At 46.4% G+C, this 26,487-nt stretch overlaps 1 protein-coding gene across 3 annotated transcripts in view; it reads left to right on the plus strand.

The window, feature by feature from the left end:
- TMC5 (transmembrane channel like 5) overlaps window positions 1–26,487 on the plus strand; it is a 71,837-nt gene that overhangs the window by 41,747 nt on the left and 3,603 nt on the right. For all 3 annotated transcript variants that reach the window (XM_087417052.1, XM_087417051.1, XM_014796322.2), the window contains exons 8-18: window positions 113–264; window positions 1,829–1,973; window positions 2,898–3,053; window positions 5,467–5,618; window positions 10,314–10,392; window positions 11,651–11,748; window positions 13,622–13,717; window positions 17,511–17,586; window positions 17,771–17,904; window positions 19,720–19,893; window positions 22,304–22,382. In XM_087417052.1, coding sequence (XP_087273178.1) covers window positions 113–264; window positions 1,829–1,973; window positions 2,898–3,053; window positions 5,467–5,618; window positions 10,314–10,392; window positions 11,651–11,748; window positions 13,622–13,717; window positions 17,511–17,586; window positions 17,771–17,904; window positions 19,720–19,893; window positions 22,304–22,382 — 1,341 coding nt within the window. The remainder of the gene's footprint in view (window positions 1–112; window positions 265–1,828; window positions 1,974–2,897; window positions 3,054–5,466; window positions 5,619–10,313; window positions 10,393–11,650; window positions 11,749–13,621; window positions 13,718–17,510; window positions 17,587–17,770; window positions 17,905–19,719; window positions 19,894–22,303; window positions 22,383–26,487) is intronic.

Genomic DNA, 26,487 nt, shown 5'->3' on the forward strand with positions numbered 1-26,487 from the left:
AAACTGACTGGTCCACACTTCTTACAGACAGAAGAGGTCGACTCTTCTGACCGTGGTCATGCTTCATTTTCTCAGGAGACACCCCTGACCTAGGGCCTCTTGTCCCTTTCAGGGTTACTTTAGGGACACGGTGATGTACTACGGCTTCTACACCAATTCCACCATCCGGCACGGGCCCAGCGGGGCGTCCTACAACATGCAGCTGGCCTACATCTTCACCATTGGGGCGTGTCTCATCGTCTGCTTCTTCAGTTTGCTGTTCAGGTACGGAGTGTCTGCATTTCCTGATTCCGAGCTCTTTTTAGACTCAGGCAGAATTCGGGAGATTAAAGTTACAGTTTCTCTGCAATTGCGACTTTGTATTGCTGTCTGATCGTTCCTTGTCCTATAACATGAAATATGTTTGGACAGAGGAAGAGAGGTTTTCGTGTGCTTTTAAAGAAATTGGTCAGTCTGAAAATAAGGATGCCGTGACTCGAGTCGTTATGTGGATAGAAGGGCGTGGATGAACAACTGTTGACTGATAGTTGTCAAAGGGGAACAGATGTTCAATCTCCGTAGTACTGGACTAGGTCTCCTGTAACAAAGTACCACACACCGGGGGGGCGTAAACAACAGCAATTTATCTTCTCAAGTTCTGGAGGCTGGAAGTCCAAGATCAGGGTGTCAGCAGGGCTGGTTTCTTCTGAGGCCTCGCTGGCTTGTAGACAACTGCCTTCTGCCTGTGTCTCACATAGTCTTCCCTCTGTGCATGTCTGAGTCCTAATTTCCTCTTCTTCTAAGGACACAGTTGTATTGGATTAGGGCCCACTTTAATGACCTCATTGTAACTTCGTTACTTCCGTAAAGACCCTGTTTCCAAATACAGTCACTTTCTGAGGTTCTTGGGGTTAAAACCTCAACGTGAATTTTTGGGGGATACGGTTCAGCCCATAACACCTCGCCACCAGCACCAGCACATGCTCAGTGCTAAGTACTTCTGGGTCTGATGTCACCGCATCCTGCTGATGTCTCCATGACAATCACAGCTGCCTTTCTGGAGTGCTAACTGCTCTGAGCGCTTCACAGACTCTTGTGGTAGGTCGAATAATACCCCCCTCCTCCCAAAGATGTCCGTGTCCTAATCCCCAGAACCTGTGACTGTTACTTTACCTGGCGAAAGGGACTTTGCAGATGTGATTAAGGATCTTAAAATAGGTCAGTGTCATCACAAGGGTCCTTATAAGAGGGAGGCAGGGAGTTAAAGTCAGAGGGAGAGTGGAAGATGCTACTCTGCTGGTTTGAAGGTGGAAGGGACCACAAGCCAAGGAATGCAGGCAGCCTCTAGACCCTGGACAAGGCGGGGAAACAGATTCTCCCCTAGAGCCTCCAGAAGGAACACAGCTCGGCCGACACCTTGAGTTTAGACCCATTTTCTGATTCCTGACCTCCAGTAAGATAATAAGTTTATGTTGTTTTTAAGCCACTAAATTTGGGGCAATTTGTAACAGCAGCCGTAGTAAGCTAATCCAACTCTCACAATAACTCTGGGAGGTGGGTACTATTATTATCCCCATTATACAGACGTGGAAACTGAGGCTCAGAACAGTTAAAATGACCACGATGCCCCAGCTGGCGAATCCAAGATTGTAAGCCAGGCCTGTCAGATCCTGAAGACAGTGCTCTCAACCATTATGCTTTTGCTGTTGCACCGTTCTAGAAGAACTTGGGGCTAACTCTGCCGTGTTACCTTTCACCGTTAGTGCTAGAACGTTCCTTTGTTTTAATCTCTGCACTCCCAATGTCTGTCCTAATCACCCTTGGGTATTTTGGTTTCTGCGTTCCCTAGCATGGCCAGGTATTTCCGGAACAATTTCATTAACCCGCACATCTACTCCAGAGGGATCGCTAAACTTATCTTTTGCTGGGACTTCACCGTCACTCATGAAAAGGCTGTAAAGCTGAGACAGAAGAATCTTAGCACTGAGATAAGGGTAAGGCAAGCTTGCTTTCCACAGCACCTTCCCACGGCCAGTCTCCTTCCCTCCTTCACTGTGTCTGTAACTTGTCTTACAGTAATATGAATTGTTTTTTATGGCCCATAAGATTGGCAAAAAAAACCCTGAAAGTATTCGTCATGCCCAGTGCTGGTGCTGATGTAGGGAAATGGATGTTTTCACATGATGCGGTGGCTTTGTAATGGGTACAAGCTTACTGGAGGGTAGTTTAGCAATTTATGTCAGAAGGTTAAATGTAAATACTTTTTGACCTCACGGTTCCAGGTTTGAAGTTTTATCCAGTGGTTTTCAACTTGGGACACTTTTGCCCCTCAGGGCACATATGACAATGTCTAGAGACTTTGTTGGTTGTTACCAAATTGGAGAGTGGGCACTACTGGCATCTAGTGGGTAGAGGCCAGAGATATGGCTAAACATCCTGAAATGCACAGGACGGCCCCACAACACAGAACTGTCCGGCCCCAAATGTCAGTAGTGCCGAGGTTGGTCTATAGAAAAAACTGAGTGCAAGGGGAGAGCAGGCAGAATTGATCAGCAAAGGGGCTTTGACAAGAGGGTTGCGGAGATTAGCTTCTTCCTTGGCGTCGATACCCAGCCTTGTTCTTCAAGAAAGCTCTGTGACCTCAGTGCACTTTCCTCAAGAGCACGGCCCCCATCTGTTGGTCCTGTCTGTTCCTCTGAGATGGAAAAGGCGTTTGAGGCAGTGATGGGGTTCTTGGCCCATTTGAGATTTTTCCCACGGGTCTCCCACGATCCACGTTCATCATGAACTTTCCCCTCTCTCTCGCCTGTGGATCTGGGGTGGGTTTGTGTCTCTGGGAACAGCGATTATTTGTCTGAGGGGGCTTTGCTAACAGTGGAGAGGGTCTGTGAGTGAACCTGACTTCCTTGTGTCAATAGGAGAACCTCTCAGAAATCCGTCAGGAGAGCATCAAGTTAACGCTCCATCAGTGGCTGCTCCGCTCATCCGCCTACCTGGCAGCCTGGGTCGTCTCTACCGGAGTGGCCGTCGCCTGCTGTGTAGCCGTTTATTACCTGGCTGACAACAACTTGCAGGTAACCAGAGCCGGGAGCACTAGGGTCCAGGTGAAGGGACAGGACGCTGGATGGGGGAGTGGAGCAGAGCCACCTACTCAGACCAGCGTCTGTGACCAGCAGCGTCGGCATCAGCTGGAAGTTTGTGAAAAATGCAGAATCTCGGGTCCCTCCATCCGCGGACTCAGAATCTGCATCTTAACAGCATCCCCCTGTGATGTGTGTGCTGAGGTGGGAACTTCGGCCGCAGACCTGGGATCAAGTTCTGGTTTCTTCCTTTATGATCATATTCCTAATGCCTCCCACAGCCCTTGGCACTGAGTAGACACTCAATAAGTATTGTGACCTGATGGACTGTGGCAGGTGATTTAATTTTTCCAAGCCCCGGATTCCTCACCTGTAAAACAGGAATGATTATACTTGGCTTTGTAGGTATGTGGTTAGGACCAGAGAAAAATTATGTGGAGTGTCTACCCAGTGCCTGGCACTGTGGGTGATGAAAGAATGTTCCCTCTTTTAGTTTTAATGATATAACTCTGAGTTTAATTTAACAAGGTTGTCTGGGCAAAGTACAGTTTTTCTGTAATTTCATCTTTCTCCTCTGGAAAATAGGGCTCATTGTAGCCAGTTTGCTGACCTCTAGAATTGGGGTGCAGGTTGGTCTGATTGTGTCACTTTCTTTAATGGCTTCCCATTGCCCCCAATATAAAATCTACCCTCCGTGGCATGATTGATAGATCTTTTATGATCTGACCCCTGCCCACACATCTTTAGCTTCAATACCCCACAACCACCCATATCCCACACCAGCAACACTGAATGATGTGTCCATAATTTCCTGAACATACCATGCTTTTCCTCATCTTTAGGTGGGAAACATGCAGTTCATTCTCTACTCCCCACTTTCTTTCATCTGGCAAACTCCTATTCCTCCTCCTCTAGACCTCAGCACGGGTGACACTTCCCCAGGAAGCCTTCTCTCACCACCACCACCTTCATTAGGCTGAGATGGGTGCTCTTGACTCTGCGGGCTTTCCCTGGGCGCTTGTCACACACAGCATTGAAAATCCTTGTTTATTCGTCTTTTTCTTCAAAAAACTGGACAGGGCACCTGGCCCAAAGCCTGGCACATGGTAGGTGCTCAACCAAACAGAGGAATAAGTGGAGTAGAAGCCAGCAAGAAGAAGGGTGTGGGATTATACAAACCTAAGGATTTTCCCTTAACAATATTAAGGTGTGCCTGAAAGGGGGAAATTGAGTCACAGTCCTCGGGGGCCTGGCATTGCCTACCTAGGGTGGAAGCTATGACAGGGCAGCTGTAGGTATAAAGAAGACTTCTGGGTTTCTTCTTCACCCAGAAGGTTTTCTCCACGCCTACCTCAAGTGAGGAGGGCGGCTGAGGAGGAGAGGGGGTAGAATCAAGCCCATTGTTGGGACATCTGCCCTGTACCCGGCAGGATCCACCCTTTGCACAACTCCAGGGGTCACATTCATTGGCAGCTACAGTTTCATGTGAATGGTGCCCCAGCTGTGTCATTTAGCGGCCAGACCTTGCCTTATTTGGTCTCATTTAATTCTTGCAGTGTCTCTATGGATTATGTGATAATCTGCCTGTTATACAGACGGGAAGGAGGCTCAGAGAAGCTGTGCATCTGGCCTCAGACCTTGCAGCTTCTAAGCATGGGGAAGGGGGCAGCATTTGAACCCAGGTTACGCTCTATTGTGAGACATCAGATAAATCCACTGGAATCCCTTGCCCCAAGGACGCCTGGCAGAGGGGCAGCCCAGGCTCCACTCCAGGCCGAACGCCAGGGTGGCGTCCACATGAGGGACGGGGCGCCTCTCGGGAAGGGGCCCTCATGCTAAGATGCGGCACGGCTATAGCGGAGGCTCCCCTTGCCCCTAATTCAGCACCAACGACAGGCGGTGCCTGGTGAAAATGAACAAGGCGGGAGAGGGGAGGGGAAGTGCCCCGGTGCTCGATACCCTGTGCTGTGGCTTCAGCAGACTCAAGGTTTTGCTCCGACAGCCAGGGAGCACATTCTCATTTCCCAGACCTCTTGGTAAGGCAGGCAGTCAGAGAATGGCTGTCTGAGTTCAGGCCCCTGGGTCAGATAGACCTGGGTTCAGATCTGCCACTTCCTGGCTGGGTGACGCTGGGCAAGCATCTTCACCTCTCTGAGCCTCACTTTGCCCATTAGTGAAGTCTGTGAGGACCCCCCTGCTGTGCTGCAGTGGGGATTCATGCAATCATGTGGGTAATGCTTGGCACAGGGTAAGTGCTCAATAAATGGTAGCTTAATGGTTAACCCCAGAGGAGCTCCTTCTGGGGTCTTTCCATCATGGGGCGGGGGGGTGGGGTGTCTTCTGAGTGAGGCAGTGGGGGGTCCAGTGCACAGCTGGCCTCTCAATCCTCTCCCTCTGTCCCCTGCAGTTCCTGAAGAGCCACAGGAACGCCGGGGCGGTGCTGCTGCTGCCTTTGGTGGTGTCCTGCATCAACCTGGCTGTCCCGCGCTTCTACTCTGCATTCCGGCTGGTGGAGCACTACGAGGTGCCCAGGCACGAGGTCTACATCCTCCTGATCCGGTGGGTGTGTCCCTTCCAACACCAGCCTCCATTTCCACGGAGGGAAAGGGGCTGGGAGCTCGAAAGGGTTACACTCAAGTATCAAAGTTCTGTTTGCCAGAGAAAATTTCAAGAGTACAGTGCGTTTGTGTGGTGTGGGTTAATAGCCATACAATCCGCAGACTGTATGGCCCACAATGCTGAATCTCAGAGCCCTGAGAAAATACAGTTGTTGAGTACATCTGCCTTTTGCTCGAAGTAATGGCTTGTCTTTCCCAGTTGCTACCAGCCTGAGGATTAACAGTTCTTCTCGGTTATCAGATGTACAGATGTGCAGGTTGTGCACTGCACAAAGGTTTCTGGCTGAGTTGTTGTGTAGGGACTGAAATCATCCAGTGTTCCCACTGGTCACACTGTGAGCCCTGATCCCCTCTGCATCAGCCAGGGGGAGGAGGTACATTTTTGTAATTCAGCCACCCAAAAGGAGGTGGAGAAAGTGCTTTTGGCAATTCATTGGCTGTGATTCCCACAAAGGCACTATATGTGCCAGAGGTGACCCCAAGGTTTTGATAAACAAAGCATAAAATTACCCAAACTGGGTCCCTATTGCTTTTTCTCGGCTGGTTTCCTGACCAGTTCCCTGTTATGGTGGTATTTAGAGTAGTAGGGTTGAACAACGCAGATTGAATTTCTTTATGGCTCAATCCCCGAGCCCTGGCTTTACCATGGCCTCCAAGATCTGACTCCTGGCCAGCTCTCCAGCCTCATTTTCTACCCCCTCCCCCTTCCCCACTGCCCCTCCCCCAGCCTCGCTGGCCTTCTGACTGTTCACAAACATGCCAGACTGCATACTTACCTCTGGGCCTTTGCACTGGCCCTTCCTTCTTCCTGGGATGTTCTTCGTACAGAGAGCATATGTATGCTTACATCTTTGTTTATAGTTTCTTTATGCAGATCTTACACATTTTTGTTACCCTTAAATTTATAACAAGCATATTTAAACACACACACACACACACACACGTATGTATATGTTTTAGATCAGGAGTTGACAGACTACAGCCTGCAGGCCCAGCCTGCCTCCTGTTTTTATAAATAAAGTTTTATTGGGACACAGCCATGTCTATTTGTTGACATATTGGCTATGGCTGCCTTCCTGCTACAACTGCAGAGTCAAGTAGTTGTGACACAGACTGTATGGCCCTCAATGCTGAAAAATTTACTATCTGGCCCTTTACTGAAAAAGTTTGCTGACTCCTTTTCTAGATCAGTGTTTTATTTATTTATTTATTTTTTTGTGAGGAGATCAGCCCTGTGCTAACATCCGCCAATCCTCCTCTTTTTTTGCCGAGGAAGACGGCCCTGGGCTAACATCCGTGCCCATCCTCCTCCACTTTATATGAGATGCCGCCACAGCATGGCTCGCCAAAGCAGTGCGTCGGTGCGCGCCCGGGATCCGAACCAGCGAACCCCGGGCCGCCGCAGCAGAGCGCGCGCACCCAACCACTTGCGCCACCGGACCGGCCCCTAGATCAGTGTTTTAGAGTTAATCTGTATGTGTATTATTCTCCCAAAGAAAAAAAAACTTACTAAGCCTTCACTTCTACTCACCTACCCTGCTGGATGCCTCCTTGCCATGGTTGGAAACAACTGGGACTTTTTCTTATTGTATTAAATATATATATATATATATGCATTATGCCATTTTAATCATTTTTAAGTGTTCAATTCAGTGGCATTAAGAGGTTTATTTTTTGTAACATATGCATCAACAGTAAATTGCACTAGCTTCTTTGCTCACCAGTGTTGGTTTAAGGCATCCTACTTACAACCTCCCCTTTTTATATTGTAAGAGAAGATAAGACATTAATTTAGGTAGTCTGGGGATAGTCAACTTCCTAAGTACTTCCATGTGCAAACATGTCTTTATTTTGCCTTTCTACTTGAACATGAGTTTGGCTGGGCCAAAGACTCTGTATTGCTACTATCCTCTTGCAGAGTCTACAGGGGTTGCTCTGAGATTCTGTAACGCCCAGTGAGGGCAAATTATCCGCCAGCTGCCCTTTCCAGATCCTTCGTATTGGCCATCTCTAAGCCCCAGGCATCCCCTGAGCTACCTCTGCCTCTGAGGCCATCCTCCGCCAAATTTGTTTTAAGCTGGGGTTTTCTCCAGTCATATTTCTCCATCAACCCCTTTCATCTTTTTATCTTTCCATCCTTTATTTCTGTGCATAAATTCCTCTATGTTTCTGATCTGTTCGTGATGATTTTTCTTGTTTTCCGTTGCACTATGGATCTTTTAGCATCTAGCGTTGCTATCATTTCAACAGAATTTGGATGGAGGAGCGGTGGGCACGTATGCTCAGTGTGCCATTTTGATCCAATCGCTTTATTTAATTTGCATTTTTCTGATCACTAGAGAGGTTAATTGTCTTTTCATATACACTAGCCGTTTGTAATGCTTCACAAAACATTCGAAATCCTCTCTACATTAAGAGAAAATGGTAAAGCTCAGAAATACACAATCTTTCTGATCTACGATAAGCTTTTCTTGGCTGAGAAGAGTGTGTTTTCAAGCTAAACCTGGAGCTACACTGCAGTCAAGGTGTATGAAGTTCTGACACCAATTCCAATGTGTGGAGGTTTCCCCACCCCACCAAACAATTCTCCAACACAAGCTGGCTGTCCTACCGTGCAACTCAATTCTGACACTATCTACCTGGAGATTCCACAGGTTAGGAGTTCAGTTCTAGGAGACTGTCCCCCCACCCCCACTTCAGATGCGGATTGAAAATTCAGGTTGTTACCTGTAATTCTGACCAACCAGCTATAGATCGCAGATTCCAAATGACCCTCTTTCCAGGTTTGATTAATTTGCTAGAACAGCTCACAGAACGCAGAGAAACATTTTACTTAGTAGATTGCTGGTTTATTATAAAAGGATATAACTCTAGAACAGCCAGATGGAAGAGATGCTTAGGATAAGATATGGGGACCCAGCATGGAGCTTCCATGCCCTCTGCAGGCCCGCCATCTCCCAGCACCTCCATATGTTCACCAATCCAGAAGCTCTCCCAACCCCGTCCTTTTGGGTTTTTATGGAGGCTTCATTACACAGGCAAGATTGATTAACTCAATGGCCGTTGGCCATCAATTCAACCTCCAGCCCCTCTCCCCTCCCTTCTGAATGCATAATTACACTGCAGGCAGCATATTTCTCACCAGGGATGTGGCACATTTAGATAAAAACTATGCTCAACTGGGTGCCTCATCTAAATTGGGGTATGGAGAATGCATATAAAATTAGCATTCCATTAAAAGTGAGCAAAATGTGGGATGTGGCTATAAAGAGGGAGGTCGGGGGTGGGGCTGAAAGTTCCAACCCTCTAATCACATGGTTGGTTCTCCTGGCAACCAGCCCCCATCCTTAGGTGTGGTCCAAGCATCACTCATTATCATAACAAAAGACACCGTGATCCATCTCCCCACTTAGGAAATTTACAGAGGTTTTAGGAGCCCTGCGCCAGAAACGGGGACGAAGACCAAATATATATTTCTTATAACTCAGAATATCACAGTTTACTAAAGCATTAACCCAGGAGATATTGAGGGTCTACCCCAGCCTAGGGCACTGGGCAGAGTTGGGGATCTGGCACTGAAAAAGGCAGATCAGATTCCCTTCCTTCGCAATGGAGTCCAGCACAATGGTTCTCAACCTTCAGGCACCGGAATTACCCAGAGGGGTTGCTGGGCTCCACCCCCAGAATGTCTGATTCAGTAGATCTAGGCTGGGGCCTGAAAATTTGCCTTTCTAACAAGTTTACAGATGATGCTGTTGCTGCTGGTCTGGGGACCACACACCTTGAGAACCACTGGTCTAGTGGCACAGGCTTCTCAGCACACCGATGCTGAAGCCCTATTTAAAACCAGCAGGTGGCAATCTAGGCAAAGTGACTGGGTTCAAGAGCTCAGGCTGTTAAATCAGATGGTCTTTGGTTTGAATCTTTGTCATGCCCCTAACAAGCTGTGTGACCTTGGACAAGTGATTTCATCTCTCTGAGCTTCAGTTTCCTCATCAGTAAGACAGGCATAAGATACTGTCTACCTCATGATAAAGTTGTAAAGATTAAGAGAGATGATTCAGTAAAGTGTTCAGCACAATGTACTGTCTGTGGTAGCACCCAATGAATAGTATGTATGTTTACTGCTATTACAATAAGAAGTGAAATCAGATAGTTTGGAGATGCACAAAAGAGGGTGTATCAGTCAGAATAAATTAGGTTATGCTGCAGTAACAAACATCCCCCTCCCGCAAATCTCAGTGGCTTGGAACACAAAGGTTTATTTCTTGCTCATGCTGCATGTCCATTGTCGATTGGCAGGGAATTTTACTCATGTTAGTCACGCAAGGATCCAGGCTGAGAGAGCATTAACCTTCTTGAATATTGCTGATGGCTGTTCCAGAGGGAAGACAGTAAGTTCTGGAGGGTCTCACTGGCATTTAAATGCTCCAGCCTAGAAGTGACAGAAAATAACACACATTACTTCGGCTCACAACTCATTTTCTGGAACCAACCAGATGGCAGAACCAGCCCACTGAAACCACTAGGGGGAAGGAATTGCATTCCTACCAAGTGCCCAAAAGGAAGCATTGGTGAATAGCACTAATGACTGCTGTGGAAGGTAATGAGAGTTGTTTTCTCTTCTGTTATTTAGAAACATCTTTCTGAAAATATCAATCATTGGAATTCTTTGTTACTATTGGCTCAACATGGTGGCCCTGGCTGGTGAAGAGGTGAGATTTCCATGCTGTTCCACTTTAAGTTTGGTTTCTTAGCCATTGACCACCAGGGAGGAAGTGAGTTTCTCAAGTTTCTCAGAAGTTGCCACTCATGATATTAGAGCAGATATCATGTTATTTGTTCATCCATCCGTCCACCCATTTATCTATCCATTCATTCATTTATCCATCCATCTAGCCATCTACCTAGCCTTCCAGCTTGCCATTCATCTAGCTGTCCATCAACCCATCCATCCACCCATGCATCCACCCATCCACCCATCCATCCACCCATCCATCCATCCACCCATCCATCCATCCACCCATCCATCTATCCACCCATCCACCCATCCATCCATCTATCCACCCATCCACCCATCCATCCATCCACCCATCCATCCACCCATCCATCTATCCACCCATCCACCCATCCATCTATCCACCCATCCACCCATCCATCCACCCATCCACCCATCCACCCACCCATCCATCCACCCATCCACCCACCCATCCATCCACCCATCCATCTATCCACCCATCCACCCATCCATCCACCCATCCACCCATCCATCCACCCATCCACCCACCCATCCACCCATCCATCCACCCATCCATCTATCCACCCATCCACCCATCCATCCATCCACCCATCCACCCATCCATCCATCCTTGGGCTGTGCACCCAACACTTCCCTCTCCTCATTCAGCCAAATCTCAAAGTTCCCAGTCCATCAGCTCGTAACACTGACTTCCTGTTGAGGTTACTGACCACCAGTTTCATAAACTGACTCATTCAAACTTCCAGTTTGTGCTAGCCTGCTAAACCTCTAGGCCACTTTCTTAAGCAAGCAGGTATTAATTGATTTATTGTAAGGTCAATAAGCAAAAGAACTGTAGGCATTATTAGCCATTGACGCCTCCTACTCCCCTGAAGAAATTGATCAGCCCTGGCTGAGAAATGGTATCCAGGGGGCATAGGGCAGAGATGAAAAGTGTTAAGAGGAGAGAGAGTGAGAAGGGAAAGTTTGGGTACATGTGGAGGGCAAGCCTTAATGGGGGCAGAAGGAGCGCAGAAAGGGAATAAATACCCTGAAAACAAATGCAGCCTAATGGTGCGTATCTGCCGAGAGAGGGTCTGCTTTTCTGGGTACACAAGGACTCCGTCAGACTGAGCCACCAGCCATGTCCTAATGAGAGCGGGGCGCCAGGAACAGAGGGAACTGAGCGGTGCCAACAGCCTCTTCCCACACCCTGACTCTTGTTTGCCTTGCAGTGTTGGGAAACCTTCATTGGTCAGGAAATCTACCGACTCCTTCTGATGGATTTCGTGTTCTCCTTAGCTGATTCCTTCCTGGGGGAGTTCCTGAGGAGGTAAATATTTGTCCATCTTGAATAATTAGTACCTGACGGTGTAACCAGAGCCTGTCTTGGCTGAGCAGGAAGTATGAGTCCCTTAAGTGCCTAAGTGTACATTGTTCTGTCTGCCTCTTGTCCTCTGGGATATCATTTTCTCCTCAATTAACTGAAATATCACCTTACCTGACAGCCCTGTTGTCAAAGTTCATTTGGTTCAGTGGGCCTTTTACAACCTTCTCTTGGAAAAAAAAAAGTTCTAGAATAAAACAGAAACTGAGTATTTGAGATCTTGTCTGTCATAGATAATTTTAATATCTAGTGTATATTCCTCCAGATTTTCCTGTGTACATTCTGCTTTGTATGCGTGTCTATACTGCTTAATTTTCCAAGACAAAAATAGTGTCACATGGCAGAATTGTTGCTTTGATTAATCTTATCACTATGCCTTGGCATCTTTCCATGCCTGTAAAGATTCATCTTATTGTTTTCATTGAAGTTAATTGATGGACTAATTTTTATTTTAGACCCCAGGTGTGGAGAATTGAAGCAGTGTCATCATTGGCCAGTGTGTGGGTCTCTTGTATTCATTTATCCATTAATTTTTAAATAATATGATGAGCATCTCATTCCTCGGAGACATGTACATGTTTCTGTAAGCTGCCCTCGTGATAAGATGGCACAATGCTGATTCTTTCCTCAGCGGGGAGGTTGAATGCCAATTTCCTCAATCAGTCTGCCCAAACTCACTTTTATTCCAGCCTCTGTCCAGGGTCCAGATATAAAGGTGAGAAGGGTTTTTTGTGTGTTTTTTTTTTGGTGAGGAAGATCGGCCCTGGGCTAACATCAGTTGCCAATCTTTCTCTTTTTGCTGAGGAAGATTAGCCCTGAGCTAACATCCGTGCCCATCCTCCTCTATTTTGTATATGGGACGCCGCCACAGCATGGCTTGATGAGTGGTATGTATGTCCACACCTGGGATCCGAACCTGTGAACCCTGGGCCGCTGAAGCAGAGCATGCGAACTTAACCACTATGCCACTGGGCTGGCCTGAGAAGGGTTTTTTCGACAGCAAATTTTTTTTTTTTTTGTGAGGAAGATCAGCCCTGGGCTAACATCCATGCCAATCCTCCTCTTTTTGCTGAGGAAGACTGGCCCTGAGCTAACATCTGTGCCCATCTTCCTCCACTTTATATGGGACGCCACCACAGCATGGCCTGACAAGCGGTGCATCGGTGCGCGCCCGGGATCCGAACTCGGGCCGCCAGCAGCGGAGCGCGAGCACTTAACCGCTAAGCCACAGGGCCGGCCCCTGACAGCAATTTTCTATTGGCAGCTCTTCTGTATGAAGAAATCAAAGTGGTCTCAAGTTTCCCCAAGTGAATAGAGACCTCGGCTTCCTCTTTGTGGATTTAGAAAACAGAGAAACACCATTAATTCAATAGCAGTAACCAAAAATTGAAAAATTTTCGGATTATTTGGATTGGGAGGTGCTGATCTTATCTGGTCCCTGAGAAAAAGGTTTAACAAGCAAAGAGTGGTATAAACGAGATAATAGGTGGGATAATTTAAATAATTATCTCATTTAAATGATATCTATTATTAATTTATAATCAATTAGCTATTTAAATAATAGGTGGAGTAATTTAAATAACATTTTCTAAAATGTTTAGCGGTACCCTCATTTGAATGCATTATGTAAATTCCATTTTCCCTCAGTGCCTTCAATTATTTCTTCAAAAACAGGCTTATACTTGGAACTTTTCAAAAATTTGCAAGGGGACTTAACGACTTTGTTCCAAACTGGTGAAGGTCTTCTTTGTTGATGGTGGGGAATCTTTTGAAGGAGGGAGTTGACGGTTTGGGTACTAAACTCAGCCTGTTTTCACAGAATCATTGGGATGCGGTTTTTCACGAGTCTTGGCTTACAGGAGTTTGACATTGCCAGGAACGTCCTAGAACTGATCTACGCACAAACTCTGGTGTGGTAAGTTCTGGGAATCTGCGAGATGCCCAGGGGTTCCCTCCTGACTGTGGAGTCGGAGTTTCCGTGGCGAGAGTCAGAATCTGTTGATTTCACAGCTACACAGGTGATAACGAATCCAGCCAGTGTGAGCGCCGTGAATTTATGTCCCAGACTATTCTTGTCCTTTGTGAGGCCTTCAGGCGAGAATCAGCACAGAGCAGGGGCCCAGCCTGGAGGCCCCAGGCCATGTCCAGCCTGCAGGTGTGTTTTGCTTGTCCCATACAGTGCTTTCTCTGAAAATTTGAATTAACCAATATTTAAAGACCAGGAGATACCACACAAAATTTAAAATTTCTGGCTTCTCTCCAAAAAAAGGACAGCTCTAGACCATTTCCCCTAATGGTAACAATTGGCTGAGCCTTGAACTGGGGTCAGTGGATCCAGTTTGCCACAGTCCCCGCCTTGAACTATTATCTCCCCAACGTTGATTTGCCATTTCTCGTTGCCCTCATGCTGTTAGTTTTCTTATGGTAGAAAACTTTACTTGGCTTCAATGTCTCAACAAAAGTGGGAAGATAAAGAAAGGCAGAAAGGGCTGTGTATATCTGACGCCTGGCCTGGGCCTCTGTAGCCTTTGGGGTCTGCGAATTCTGTTTAGCGGCTGTGTCCATGCATATGTACATGTGTGTGTGCGACTCGATGTTTTGGGAATAGCCAGCCAGATGCGTCAGATTTTTGATGAGCTCACCTAGAAATGCAAACCAACAGCGAGTGACTATTTTGCTTATTTGTTTAACCTGGTGTAGTAAATGCCAGAATTCCCCATAGTACATTACTTTCCCAAGTTCCGTCTGTTGCAGGGTTGCTAATTTGGAAGTAGAGGATTTGGACTTGGATAAACTTGGATTCTGGGGCTGGCTCTGCCACTCACTGAGGTCACTGAACTTCTCTGACCCTCAGTCTCCTCATCTAAAATGAACATCATAATAGCTGCCTTGGAACTGTGTTGAGGATTAAGTCAGATGGTATAGGAAAACTGCTTTGCAGTCTTCAATATGCCATACAACTGTAAAGGGTTTTATTTTCCCGCTCTTTAAAGTTGCCTTGGGTGATTTGGCTATCTGCAAATAACTCACTAATGCCCATGAATTTATTTTTAGAGGGTAGTGAGGACTTTTCTTTGTGTGGTTTAGGTGACACATTTGCATACTCCCAGGTCACCCCCTGGCACCTGGGCAGCTGACAAAGGCCTTTTGCCCACAATGTCTCTGCTAACAGGATGCCTTTGGGCAAGTTATGTAAACTCTCTCTAAATCTTAGTTTTCTAATCTATAAATGGGAGAGACAATAGTACCTACTTCCCAGGGTTTTGCTGAGGATTAATTAAGAAAATGTATGCAATAAGTGCTAGCAAGTAGCTGACTCAGAAATGTTTTATTTTATTTTATTTTTCTTTAAAGATTTTATTTATTTATTTTTTTCCCCCCAAAGCCCCAGTAGATTGTTGTACGTCATAGTTGCACATCCTTCTAGTTGCTGTATGTGTGACGCGGCCTCAGCATGGCCGGAGAAGCGGTGCGTCGGTGCGCGCCCGTGATCCGAACCCAGGCCACCAGCAGCGGAGCGCGCGCACCTAACCGCTAAGCCACGGGGCCGGCCGTCAGAAATGTTTTATAAGTGGGGATATTATGGCTGTTGTTATCCCTATGAGCACACTTTTTAAAAATTGTGATAAAAAATACATAACATAAAATTTACCACCTGAACCATTTCTAAGTACATAGTTCAGCAGTGTTGGGTATATTCATATCGTTGTACAACCAATCTCCAGAACTTATTCATCTTATGACTGAAAGTTTGTACCCTTTGACCAACATCTCCCCATTTCCCCCTCCCCCAGCCCCTGGAAACCACCATTCTACTTTCCGCTTCTATGAGTTCGACTATCTTAGATACCTCATATAAATGGAATCATACAGATTTTATCTTTCGTGACTGGTTTGTTTCACTTGGCATAATGTCCTCCAGGTTCATCCATGTTGTAGCCTGTATCAGAATTTCCTTCCTTTTTTAAAGCTAAATAATATTCCATTGTATGAATATGCCACATTGTGTTTATCCATTCATCTGTTGATGGACACTTGGGTTGCTTCCACCTCTTGGCTATTGTGAATAATGCTGCTATCAACATGGGTGTACAGATATCTCTTCGAGACCCTGCTTTCAATTCTTTTGGCTAGGTACCCAGAAGTGGAATTGCTGGATCATATGATACTTTTGTAAGCACTCTTAAGTTTTTTGTTTTTTAATAAATAATGTGCGTAAACCATCTGACATGGTAATAATAATATAGCCCCATTTATTGAGTGCTTACTTTGGCCAGGTTTTTGAACCCTGGGGCCCGAGCCCTCATCCTCTTGACCCCATTTGACGGAGGCTCCAAAGGGAGATGTTAGCATGGAGAGGGCAAAAGTTACAATCAGAGATGTCCAATATTACTTCCAGGCCTTTAAGGTTTTTGTTAATAAATCATAAATAAACACAATTGAAAACACGCATATCTTTTCCTTTCTCTGTGACAATTATAGATTTACCCTCTGTGGGTCTTAGAAAAATATTGTTTCTGATGATGAGCTTTAAAAGAAGGTAATATAATAACAGGAATTGAGTGTACGTTAGGGATCATGGTAGAGATGAGGTGAGGAAAGTGTGTCTCAGACTTCAGTCATTTGTACATTTTTGGCATCTCTGTTTTTTTACTTAATATTATTTTTTAAATTGTTTGCCTTTTTTTTGCTTCCATACATTTTTAAAGGAGTCTTTATTTTATAATAGTAAATGGAAAACCAGTATCATTTGACAGATTGCAAGTAACTTGAAAAATAAAATCGATCCCATCACAGACAGTCATTAAATTCTAGCTAGGTGCTACTGTCCGTCAAGGCGCTCAGTCTAAAACTGCTCCTTTTTTAAAAAAATGAGAGATTGGCGAGTGTGAGGAGTTACATTCTAGCACAGAACTGAGATTCTCTTCTTTAGGCCCTCAGGACGCTGAGGAGGGTTGATGAGGGAATGCCCCTCTCATTTGTAACTCAGTGCAGGTTAATGCCTGTCCCTGCAGGACCTCAGACCTTCTCAGATGCCATGGACGGAGGAGGGGGACATGTCCCATGTTTGGGACACCTAGGTTAGGGCTTGCTGAAGGCCCTCTGGTGGTTTAGTGGCTGTGTGAGTGGGGTGCTCTGCAAAATCTCTTTTCCAGAGCCAGGAAGAGAGCAGCTGTGGATACTGTGTGTGGTGGCCTTTGCCTGGTTTGCTGTGGTGGAAGCAGTCTCCCTCCGCATTAGTTTACTAGGGCTGCCATAACAACGTGCCACAGACCGGGGGCTTAAACAGCACAAATTTATCTCCTCACAGTTCTGGAGGCTGGAAGTCCAAGATCAGGGTGATGGCAGGGTTGGTTTCTTCTGAGGCCTCTCTCCTTGGCCTGTAGATGGCACTCTCTCCCTTCTTCACGTGGTCTTACCTCTCTGTGCCTGTATCCTAATATCCTCTTCTTTTAAGGGCACCAGTTGTATTGGATTAGGGCCCACCCTAGTGACCTCATTTTACCTTTATTACCTCCTTAAAGACCCTCTTTCCAAGTACAGTCACTTTCTGAGGTACTGGGGGTTAGGACTTCAACATAAGAATTTTGGAGGGACACAGTTCAGCCCATAACACCCTCTTTCCCTCCCCTCCACACCCCATATCTGCCCCCACTCCCCGTGTCTCCCCTGATCTCTGACACACACACTCTCTCTCTCTCTCATAGGATTGGGACCTTCTTCTGCCCTCTGCTGCCCTTTATCCAAATGATTGCTCTTTTCATCATGTTTTACGTCAAAAATGTGAGTCAGTCTGAAGTTGGAACCTGTCAGCTTCACTCAGTCACATGTGACCCAGTGGTGGTTGGAATTGGGTGCGGGGGTCACGGGGACACTGGGAAGGGTATCAGGAAGCCAGTGCCTGGCTGGGGTCCCTCTGGCCTGCTCTTCGGGCCGTAGATGGAAGATGGTGCTTGTCTCTCTTCAGATCAGCCTGATAGTGAATTTCCAGCCTGCGAGCAAAGCCTGGCGGGCCTCACAGATGATGACTGTCTTCATCTTCTTGCTCTTTTTCCCGTCCTTCGCTGGGGTCCTGTGCATCCAGGCCATCACCATCTGGAGGTAGGAGATGGCGGCCCTGGAGTGAGGTTTTGGAGATGGGGTGGGTGAGTGTTCTAAAATGTAGATTTTTGTATTATTGAGGCATGGTGAGGCCAACAGATCAGGAAATGACTGATATTGACAAGATGATTTGTTATACATAGATCCTAAAAGGAGGGGGCACACCACATCATGGGGGGCCACATGGGGATGCACCAGCGTCAATCAGGGTGGAGGGAGCAAGGAGAAAATGTGGGCAAGAGCCTCTGTTGTGGTTTCTGTGGGAAGGAACGGGTGAGGCAGAGTAAGCAGATTTAGGATTGGCTAGTTTGAGTAATTTCAGCGGGCTCTGGGGTGTCGGGGCTGTCTGGAGTTGCCTGGTACCTGGCCCCAGGGTGGTTAGGGCAGGGGAATGGTGGCCCGCAGTGTGAGAGCCTGGTGGAGGAGGTCAGGGATAGGATGTGGGCTCTGGATTCCTTGGTTTGCATATGAAAGACACACTTTGTAGGCTAGCCCTGGGAAGGGCAGTCTCTCAGGGTCAGTAAGGCCCCAGATATCAAAACATGGTAAAATGACATGCTTAATCCAGTGTGTAACCCAAGTTCCCTAGTAACCAACAGACACTGCAGTCAAGGGAGGGAACACGTCCCAGTTTGGTCACCGCCCATCAGGCACCCACAGTCATGACTGGCACAGCTTCCTCACTCCCTCCAAGTACTGAAGCTTCCAGAATAGGGAGAGGCCAGTTCCTCCACCTGGAGGACAGAACTTCATCTGAATGAACGGAAAGGCCCTGTCTGGTCAGGCTCCCTCCTGCCCTCCAACCTCACCCCTTGTGGCTCCACCCTGCTCGGCCCCAGGGCTCTGGCTCCATCCTGGAACCCCGAGAGCCCCTCCCCACACGGGCAGCGTCCTCTGTTTGAAGTGCCCTCCCCACTCCCTTTGCTTGGCAGCCGTCTTTCCACCCTCTGGTTCTCAGCTCAAAAGTCATCCGGGATCTGACCTTCACAACCATCCTTGTGCACTGTCAGCTCTACCTCTCCTCTCCAGGGCACTTGCTTTTCTTCATTCCGTGGTTCACAGTCAGAAATGCCTTCCTTCGAATCTTTGTGTAATTGTTTACTCATTGGTTGCTCCTCTTTCCAATTAGATCATAAGCCAGAGAGGGCAGGGGCCACGTCTGTCTTGTTTACTGTGGAATCTCCAGGGCACAGAGCCTGGTACAAGTGCAGTAAACCTTTGTGGAATGAACGAATGAAGAAATGAGCAAACGAGTGGACAAGCCAGGGAGCTGAGTTTTAGGATACGTGTGGAACTGGAACCATCGGGAACTCGGTGGTCCAGAGCAGGCTGTTCCGTGAGGTCCTTGCTTCTCTCATGGAGTCTGTTCTCTTTTCTCTCTCTTGCCACCCAGCTCCTTGTTGGCTTCTAGCTTCTGTTCCTTCCTAACAGCTGACTGCACGTGGCCGTCATTGCCATAGCTTTAGCTTCCATAGATTACAGTTCCCCTCTTCGTATTTCATAGTTTAAGTTCCCAAGGAAGAGAATCTGATCGCCCCTGTCCATTTCCCTGAGCCGGGAGCCCACAGAGGCCACTGCCTGGTGTTTGGGTTGGATCAGGACCTGCCAAGAGCTGGTCCTCAGAGTGCAGGCTATGAGTACAAAATCTACCAGCTGAGGCTGTGGGTGAGAGGGTTTCCTTTGGAAGGAGGGTGTGGGGAGCAGGCAAGAATTGCCGTTTCCAGGTGCAGAGCCCAGAAAGGACGCTCTGATTCTAGAATAGACTATATCTGAGTCTCACGCCAGAGATGTTTTTCCGTCCCTTGTTTTTACCAGATTGAAACCTTCAGCTGACTGTGGCCCATTTCGAGGTCTGCCCCTCTTCATTCAGGCCATCTACAGCTGGATTGACACCCTGAGTAAAAGGCCCAGCTACCTCTGGGTTGTCTGGATCTACCGGCACCTCATCGGAAGCGTGCACTTCTTTTTCATCCTCACTCTCATTGTGTTGTAAGTGGGAAACCCTGGGAGGCTAGCGGGGAAAGGCTTCATTGACATGATGTGTGGACAGCCCTCGGAATGTTTGCTGGGAAAGCAAAGGGCTACAGATGAGCCCAGGGTTCTGGATGATCCTGACTCTGCCCTTGAACTTTTTTTTTTTGTGTGTGTGAGGAAGATCAGCCCTGAGCTAACATTCATGCCAATCCTCCTCTTTTTGCTGAGGAAGACCAGCTCTGAGCTAACATCTATTGCCAATCCTCCTCTTTTTTTTCCCCAAAGCCCCACTAGATAGTTGTCATGGTTGCACATCCTTCTAGTTGCTGTATGTGGGACACGGCCTCAGCATGGCCGGACAAGCAGTGCGTTGGTGCGTGCCCGGGATCCGAACCCGGGCCGCCAGTAGCGGAGCGTGCGCACTTAACTGCTAAGCCACGGGGCCGGCCCGCCCTTGAACTTTTTAAGAAGTTATTTAATATCTTCTTATGCTAGTTTTTTTGGGGGGGTGGTTTGCCTGCTTTATGAAGAAAGCAATACCTGCTCTGCCCCTCTTAAGAGAAAACATGAAAATAAAATGAAAAAAATGGATATGAGAATGCTTAGGAAAATTAAATGTGTGACTTTTCCGAGATTGTGATATATTAAAATGGGCTGGGCATTACTGATACACAGGATAGTGTACTTTCATTTCTTTTTTTTTTTTTTGGTGAGGAAGATTCTCTCTGAACTAACATCTGTTGCCAATCTTCCTCTTCTTTTGCTTGAGGAAGATTAGCTGTGGGCTAACATCTGTGCCAGTCTTCCTCTATTTTGTATGTGGGTCACCGCCACAGCATGGTTTGACAAGTGGTCTAAGTCCACGCCCGGGATCTGAACCCGTGAACCTGGGCTGCCGAAGCAGAGCGCACAGGACTTAACCACTACACCATGGGGCTCGCCCGTCATTTTCAAGTAAAAATAGCGATTTCTTTCTTTCTTTCTTTCTTTCTTTATTTTTTGTGTGAGGAAGATCAGCCCTGAGCTAACATCTATTGCCAATCCTCCTCCATTTTTTTTTCCCTTTTTCTCCCCAAAGCCCCAGTAGATAGTTGTATGTCATAGTTGCACATCCTTCTAGTTGCTGTATGTGGGACGCGGCCTCAGCATGGCTAGAGAAGCGGTGCGTCGGTGCGCACCCGGGATCCGAACCCGGGCCGCCAATAGCAGAGCGCGCACACTTAACCACGGGGCCCGCCCAGAAAAAAATAGCAATTTCTGACTTCTTGTGAAAAAGCAGAAGATCTGCCAAGACTGGGCCCGTTTTCCTGCATGAACACTTGGTTGGCTGACTAATTACTGTTCCTCTTTAGAAGCCCAGCCCTGATGGCATTTGAGATTGCAGCTCCTCATGTAGAAAGACACAACTCAAAAGCACAGACCAGTAGAACCAGGTGATGTTGATGATAGAGCAACCCCTCAGTTTTACAGATGGAAGTGATAAGACTTGCAGAGATGGGCTACAGAGATAGGCTCCAGGCTGCAGAGCCTGTTAGTGGCAGAGGAGGCTGGAACCTGGTCTCCTGGCTCTCGGTGTGAACTGCCTACCCAACACTAGGTTGCCACTGGCCTCTTTAAAATGGTGAGTTCTCCTAGTGCCTCGCTCCTTCAAACTTCTAATTCCCTGAGGAGCTTGTTAGAAATGCAGAATCTTAGGCCCTACCCCAGACCTGCAGAATCAGATTCTGCATTTTAACAAATTCCCAGGAAATTTGTATCACGTTGAAATTTGAACAGCACTGTCCAGATTCATGACTTCTGGCTGCCCATTGGAGTCGTGTGCTTTTTTAAATTACTGATGTCTAACTGTTCTCACCACAAAAAAGAAATGACAGTCATGTGACGTGATAGAGGTGTTAGCCAACGCTACGGTAGTAGTCATATTGCAGTATATCAATGTATCAAATCAACGCAGTTGTACACCCGAAACTTACACTATGTTATATGTCAATTATATCTCAATAAAAAATAAAAAACTCGATCAGGGTGAGGTTTACACAACTGTATAAATTTACCAAAACTCATCAAACTACACTTAAAATGAGTAAATTTTGTAGCATGTAAACTGTGCCTCAATAAAGCTATAAAAAAGAAAAAATACTGATGTTTGGCCTCATGCCCAGAGAAGCTCAATTAATTGATCTGAGGAGAAGCCATGGCATGAGCCTTTTTCCCACCTTTCTGTTGATTCCACGTGCAGAATGGTGAGAACCATTGCCCTAATGTGTTTGACTTATAACTTACCCAGACACAACTTTTCAGGAACACCGTTGGGACAAAATCCATTTGCGAGTAAATATCTCAGTTCGTTTGCACCCATTGGAAATTCAGAGCCTGCAAAGCATTGGCGAGAGTGTCTACCCTTCTTTCTCTTCTTCTCTTCCAGAATCATCACCTATCTTTACTGGCAGATCACAGAGGGAAGGAAGATTATGATCAGACTGCTCCATGAACAAATCATCAATGTAAGTCCCACTGTGCCCTTCTGTTATCCCCCACCCTTTTTTTTAATTAACATTTTAGAATGGAAATTTGCAAACATAATCCAAAATAGAATACAGTCTTGTGCTGCATAACAATATTTTGGTCAACGACGGACCACATATTTGATGGTGGTCTCATAAGATTAGTATCATAGAGCCTAGGTGTGCAGTAGGCTATACCATCTAGGTTGGTGTGCCTATGCTCTGTGATGTTTGCACAGTGACGAAATCACCTAACGACTCATTTCTCAGAACGTATCCCCGTTGTTACGCAACACATGTCTGCAGTACAGGGAACCCCGACCTGCCCACCATCCATCAACATCTGTATACTCTTATTTCATCTACACTATCCCTTTGCTGCAAATCTCTGGGTTATTTTAAAGCAAATCCTAGACTTTGTGTCATTTTATCTGTAAAAACTTCTATCTGACTAAGAGATACAGACTTTTAAAAAACGTAACCACAATACCAACCATCACACCTAAAAGAAAACTTAATAATTCCTTACTGCCATCTAAGACCCAGTCAATGGTCAGATTTCCCCAATTGTCCATTAAGTGTCTTTTTACAGTAGGGTTGTTCTAATGAGGATCTGAAAAAGCGCCACGTTGGTTTGCTTGATATGTCTCTTGTGTTTCTTTTCATCTATGACTGTTTGCCCCTCCCCCCTCTCCTTCCATTTGTCTTGTAGGACTTCCCACATTTGGATATACCTGATTTGCAACCCTGCCGGGGTGTTTAGCTGTTTCTTTTCTCTTTGTATTTCCTGTAAACTGGTGGTGAGATTTAGAGACCTGATTAGAGCCAGATTCAACTTCCTAGCCAGACCACTTCATAGGTGATGCTATGCACTTCTGATGGCCCTTGGGATATAAAATGTCCGATTGTCTCTTTTTTTTGTGATAAGAGTGGTCAGTGGGTCCACGCTTTGTTAGCCTGGCCCATCCATCAGCTTTCCACCTAATGGATTTAGCAGCCTTTGGTGAGTATTGCCTAGAAGATCCATTTATTTCATTAGGGATTACAAAATAGATATACTCTAATTCTCGAGTTTCTTCTACATTTATTAGCTGAAGTTCTTCTATAAAAGAAGAATTTTTGCTCATCAACTATTTGATTCGCTTGAAATACAGTTCATAGAGGAGAGGGTTATTCCCCTTACTTACCAGTTTTTAAAATGATAGTTTGGTGCCCTAGTGTATTAGTTTCCTGGGGCTGCAGTAACAAATTACCACAAACTGTATGGCTTAAAACAACAGAAATTTATTGTCTGACAGTTCCTGAGGCCAGAAGTCCAGAATCAAGGTGTCGGCTCGGTTGGTTCCTTCTGAAGCTCTGACAGAGAATCTGTTCCCTGCCGCTCTCCCAGCTTCTGATGGCAGCTGGCAAACCTTGGCGTTTCTTGGCATGGGGCTTCGTAACTCCAATCTCTGCCTCTGTCTTCATAAGGCCTTTTTCTCTCTGTGTCTGTTTCCCTTTCTCTTCTAAGGACTTGTTATTGGATTTAGGGTTTATCCTCGTCTAGAATGATCTCATCTCCAAATCCTTAATTACATCTGCAAAGACCCTGTTTCCAGACAAGGCCATATTCACAGGTACTGGGGTTAGGATAACTTGGACATATCTTTTTAAAAGGGAGACACTCTTCAACCCACTCTACCTAGCAACCTCCAAATGTGGCCAGTGAGGATTTGTAATTATCGTTACGAATTCATGGATTCAAATATATTTTGACATCTTTCAATTATGGTCATTTGTTTATGCTTTAATAGTTGCATCCTTTGCTAGTGGAAATCCTTTTGAATTAGCTCCTGGGTTCTTTTGACATGACCCCGGAAGTCTTTGATAGCTTCCTTGCTCTCTGGAAGGACAAGATGTTCCAGACTCATCTTGTTCATTTCCTGTCCCAGAACAGGAATCAGCCATTTCTTCAATTTATTCGAGGAGTCCTGGTGAAATGGTATTTAGAGACCGTAGTCTGGGCATGGAGATGCTCATCGCTCCTGGGCTGATTCCCTTTTATTCTAAGTACCAACATAACTGTGACATGAGCATTTATGTCTACAAGTATGGGATAGAGGTGGGACTCCCCAGGGTTCTGTCTGCTTGAATCTTGGTGATTTATGATCGAGTTGGTCCTTTTTGGAGTGTAAAGAAAGGATGTGGATTAGTGATGCTGTTTCCCCTGCCTGTCCCCAGAAGCATCACTCATATTTTTCTGATGCAGCACTCTTAATGGTTTGGGCAAGTCTCGTGAAGATCTCAACAGGGGAGGGACTTGATTTTAAACCTTCCCTCGTAAGGGCAGTGCCAGGTAAACTCAGGAGGTATTTGGATGGCATCGTTTCAGGGAGGCACCATAAGCATCACCACAGGCCTGCCTGCTTGGGAGTCTTGCCCAGAGGACGGACCACAAAGACAGGGGCGTTGTCTCCAAAAGAATCCAGACAAAGAAGCTGGAACTAGGCTCGGTAACAGCCCTTCTCAAAGTGTGACCACCTGCATCAAAAACTTCCTGATGTTTGTTAAAAATACAAATTCCTGGGCCGGCCCCGTGGCTTAGCGGTTAAGTGCACGCGCTCCACTACTGGCGGCCCGGGTTCGGATCCCGAGCGCGCACCTACGTACCGCTTCTCCGACCATGCTGAGGCCGCGTCCCACATACAGCAACTAGAAGGATGTGCAACTATGACATACAACTATCTACTGGGGCTTTGGGGAAGAAAAAAAGGAGGAGGATTGGCAATAAATGTTAGCTCAGAGCCGGTCTTCCTCAGCAAAAAAAGAGGAGGATTAGCATGGATGTTAGTTCAGGGCTGATCTTCCTCACAAAAAAAAAAAAAAAAACAAATTCCTGCTACCCTTCCCTCCTCCAGCCAATAATGGCAACAGATAACATTTGTTGAGCACTTAGATGATACCTGGCATTGTGCTAAGTGATAAACAGAAATTCTTATTGAAGTTTCACTCCTCTCTCTGGGGCACATACATTTCTTTAAACCCCTGTTTTAAAATTAAGGAAAACGAGGCTTACAGAGTGTTATGAGAGGTTCGGGGATTCGATCAGAGATGTAAAAGACACTTTCCACTCCAAACAAATGGACTGAAGGTATATTTTATTATATAGAGGATAGTAAAGGCGATAGTCTGTAAACAGATCTGAATAGGTCAAATATTAAGAGGGAAAAAACATCAGCCCGACTGGAAAGGGAAAACATCCACATCGGCTGAAGAGAAATGACACAAATCAACCGGAAAGAGAAACACCAGGTTGACCGAAAAGAGAACACATCAAATCAATTACTTCGTATCAAATCAATTACTTCACATCAAATCAATTACTCACAACATCCACGCCCCACTGCCGGGAGAGCCCTGTCAATCGACGCGGCTGGGCAAGGATCACACGTCCTGGGCAAGATGTCCCTTCCACAGGTGGAACTCTCACTAGGGCTCAGTTTCCAGCAGTTTTTATACCATCAGTAATTTTCAGAGTAAGCAGTTACAGAGTTTGCAGAGCAAGCATTTAGTGTTTCCATGCACAAATGGTTATCAGTGGCATACGTGCACTGAGGCCCCTGGCTAATGTCCCAGCCCAGTAGTTGCGTACGTGCATTGTTCTCTTTGGTTATCGTCTCAGCCAGGCACAGATGGCCAGTCCATTCCGGGCTACGACGCTCCAAGAGCCTTGAAATGTTACAACTTGCAACTCTCTCCGTGGGAGAAAGGCCAGTTCCCGGGAAAAGGCCAGTTCCCACCACACAGAAAGCAGCTTTGTATTTCTTTTTGTGCTGGTGGCTGTAGGTCAATGGAGCGGCCAAACATGGCTGTACTCATGTCAAGACGCAGAGTGAAATGATCTGCTCCAAGTCACAGGGCTAGTAAATGGTGGGATTTGAACCAGGCGACCCCAGAGTTTGTGCTCTTACCTGCAATACGGTTTTGCCTCCTTGAGTCAGAATCTGTTGGGTAAAGCCTATGAGTTTGCATTTTTGCAAGCCCTCCGGGTAACTCTAATTTGCACTGGACTGTGAAACAGCTGCTACAGACTAGAGATTTCCCAACACATCAGCCCCATCCAAGA

Source organism: Ceratotherium simum, chromosome 26 (assembly GCF_057802395.1).
Source record: "Ceratotherium simum simum isolate JZ-2026a chromosome 26, ASM5780239v1, whole genome shotgun sequence".
Classification (NCBI taxonomy): domain Eukaryota; kingdom Metazoa; phylum Chordata; class Mammalia; order Perissodactyla; family Rhinocerotidae; genus Ceratotherium; species Ceratotherium simum.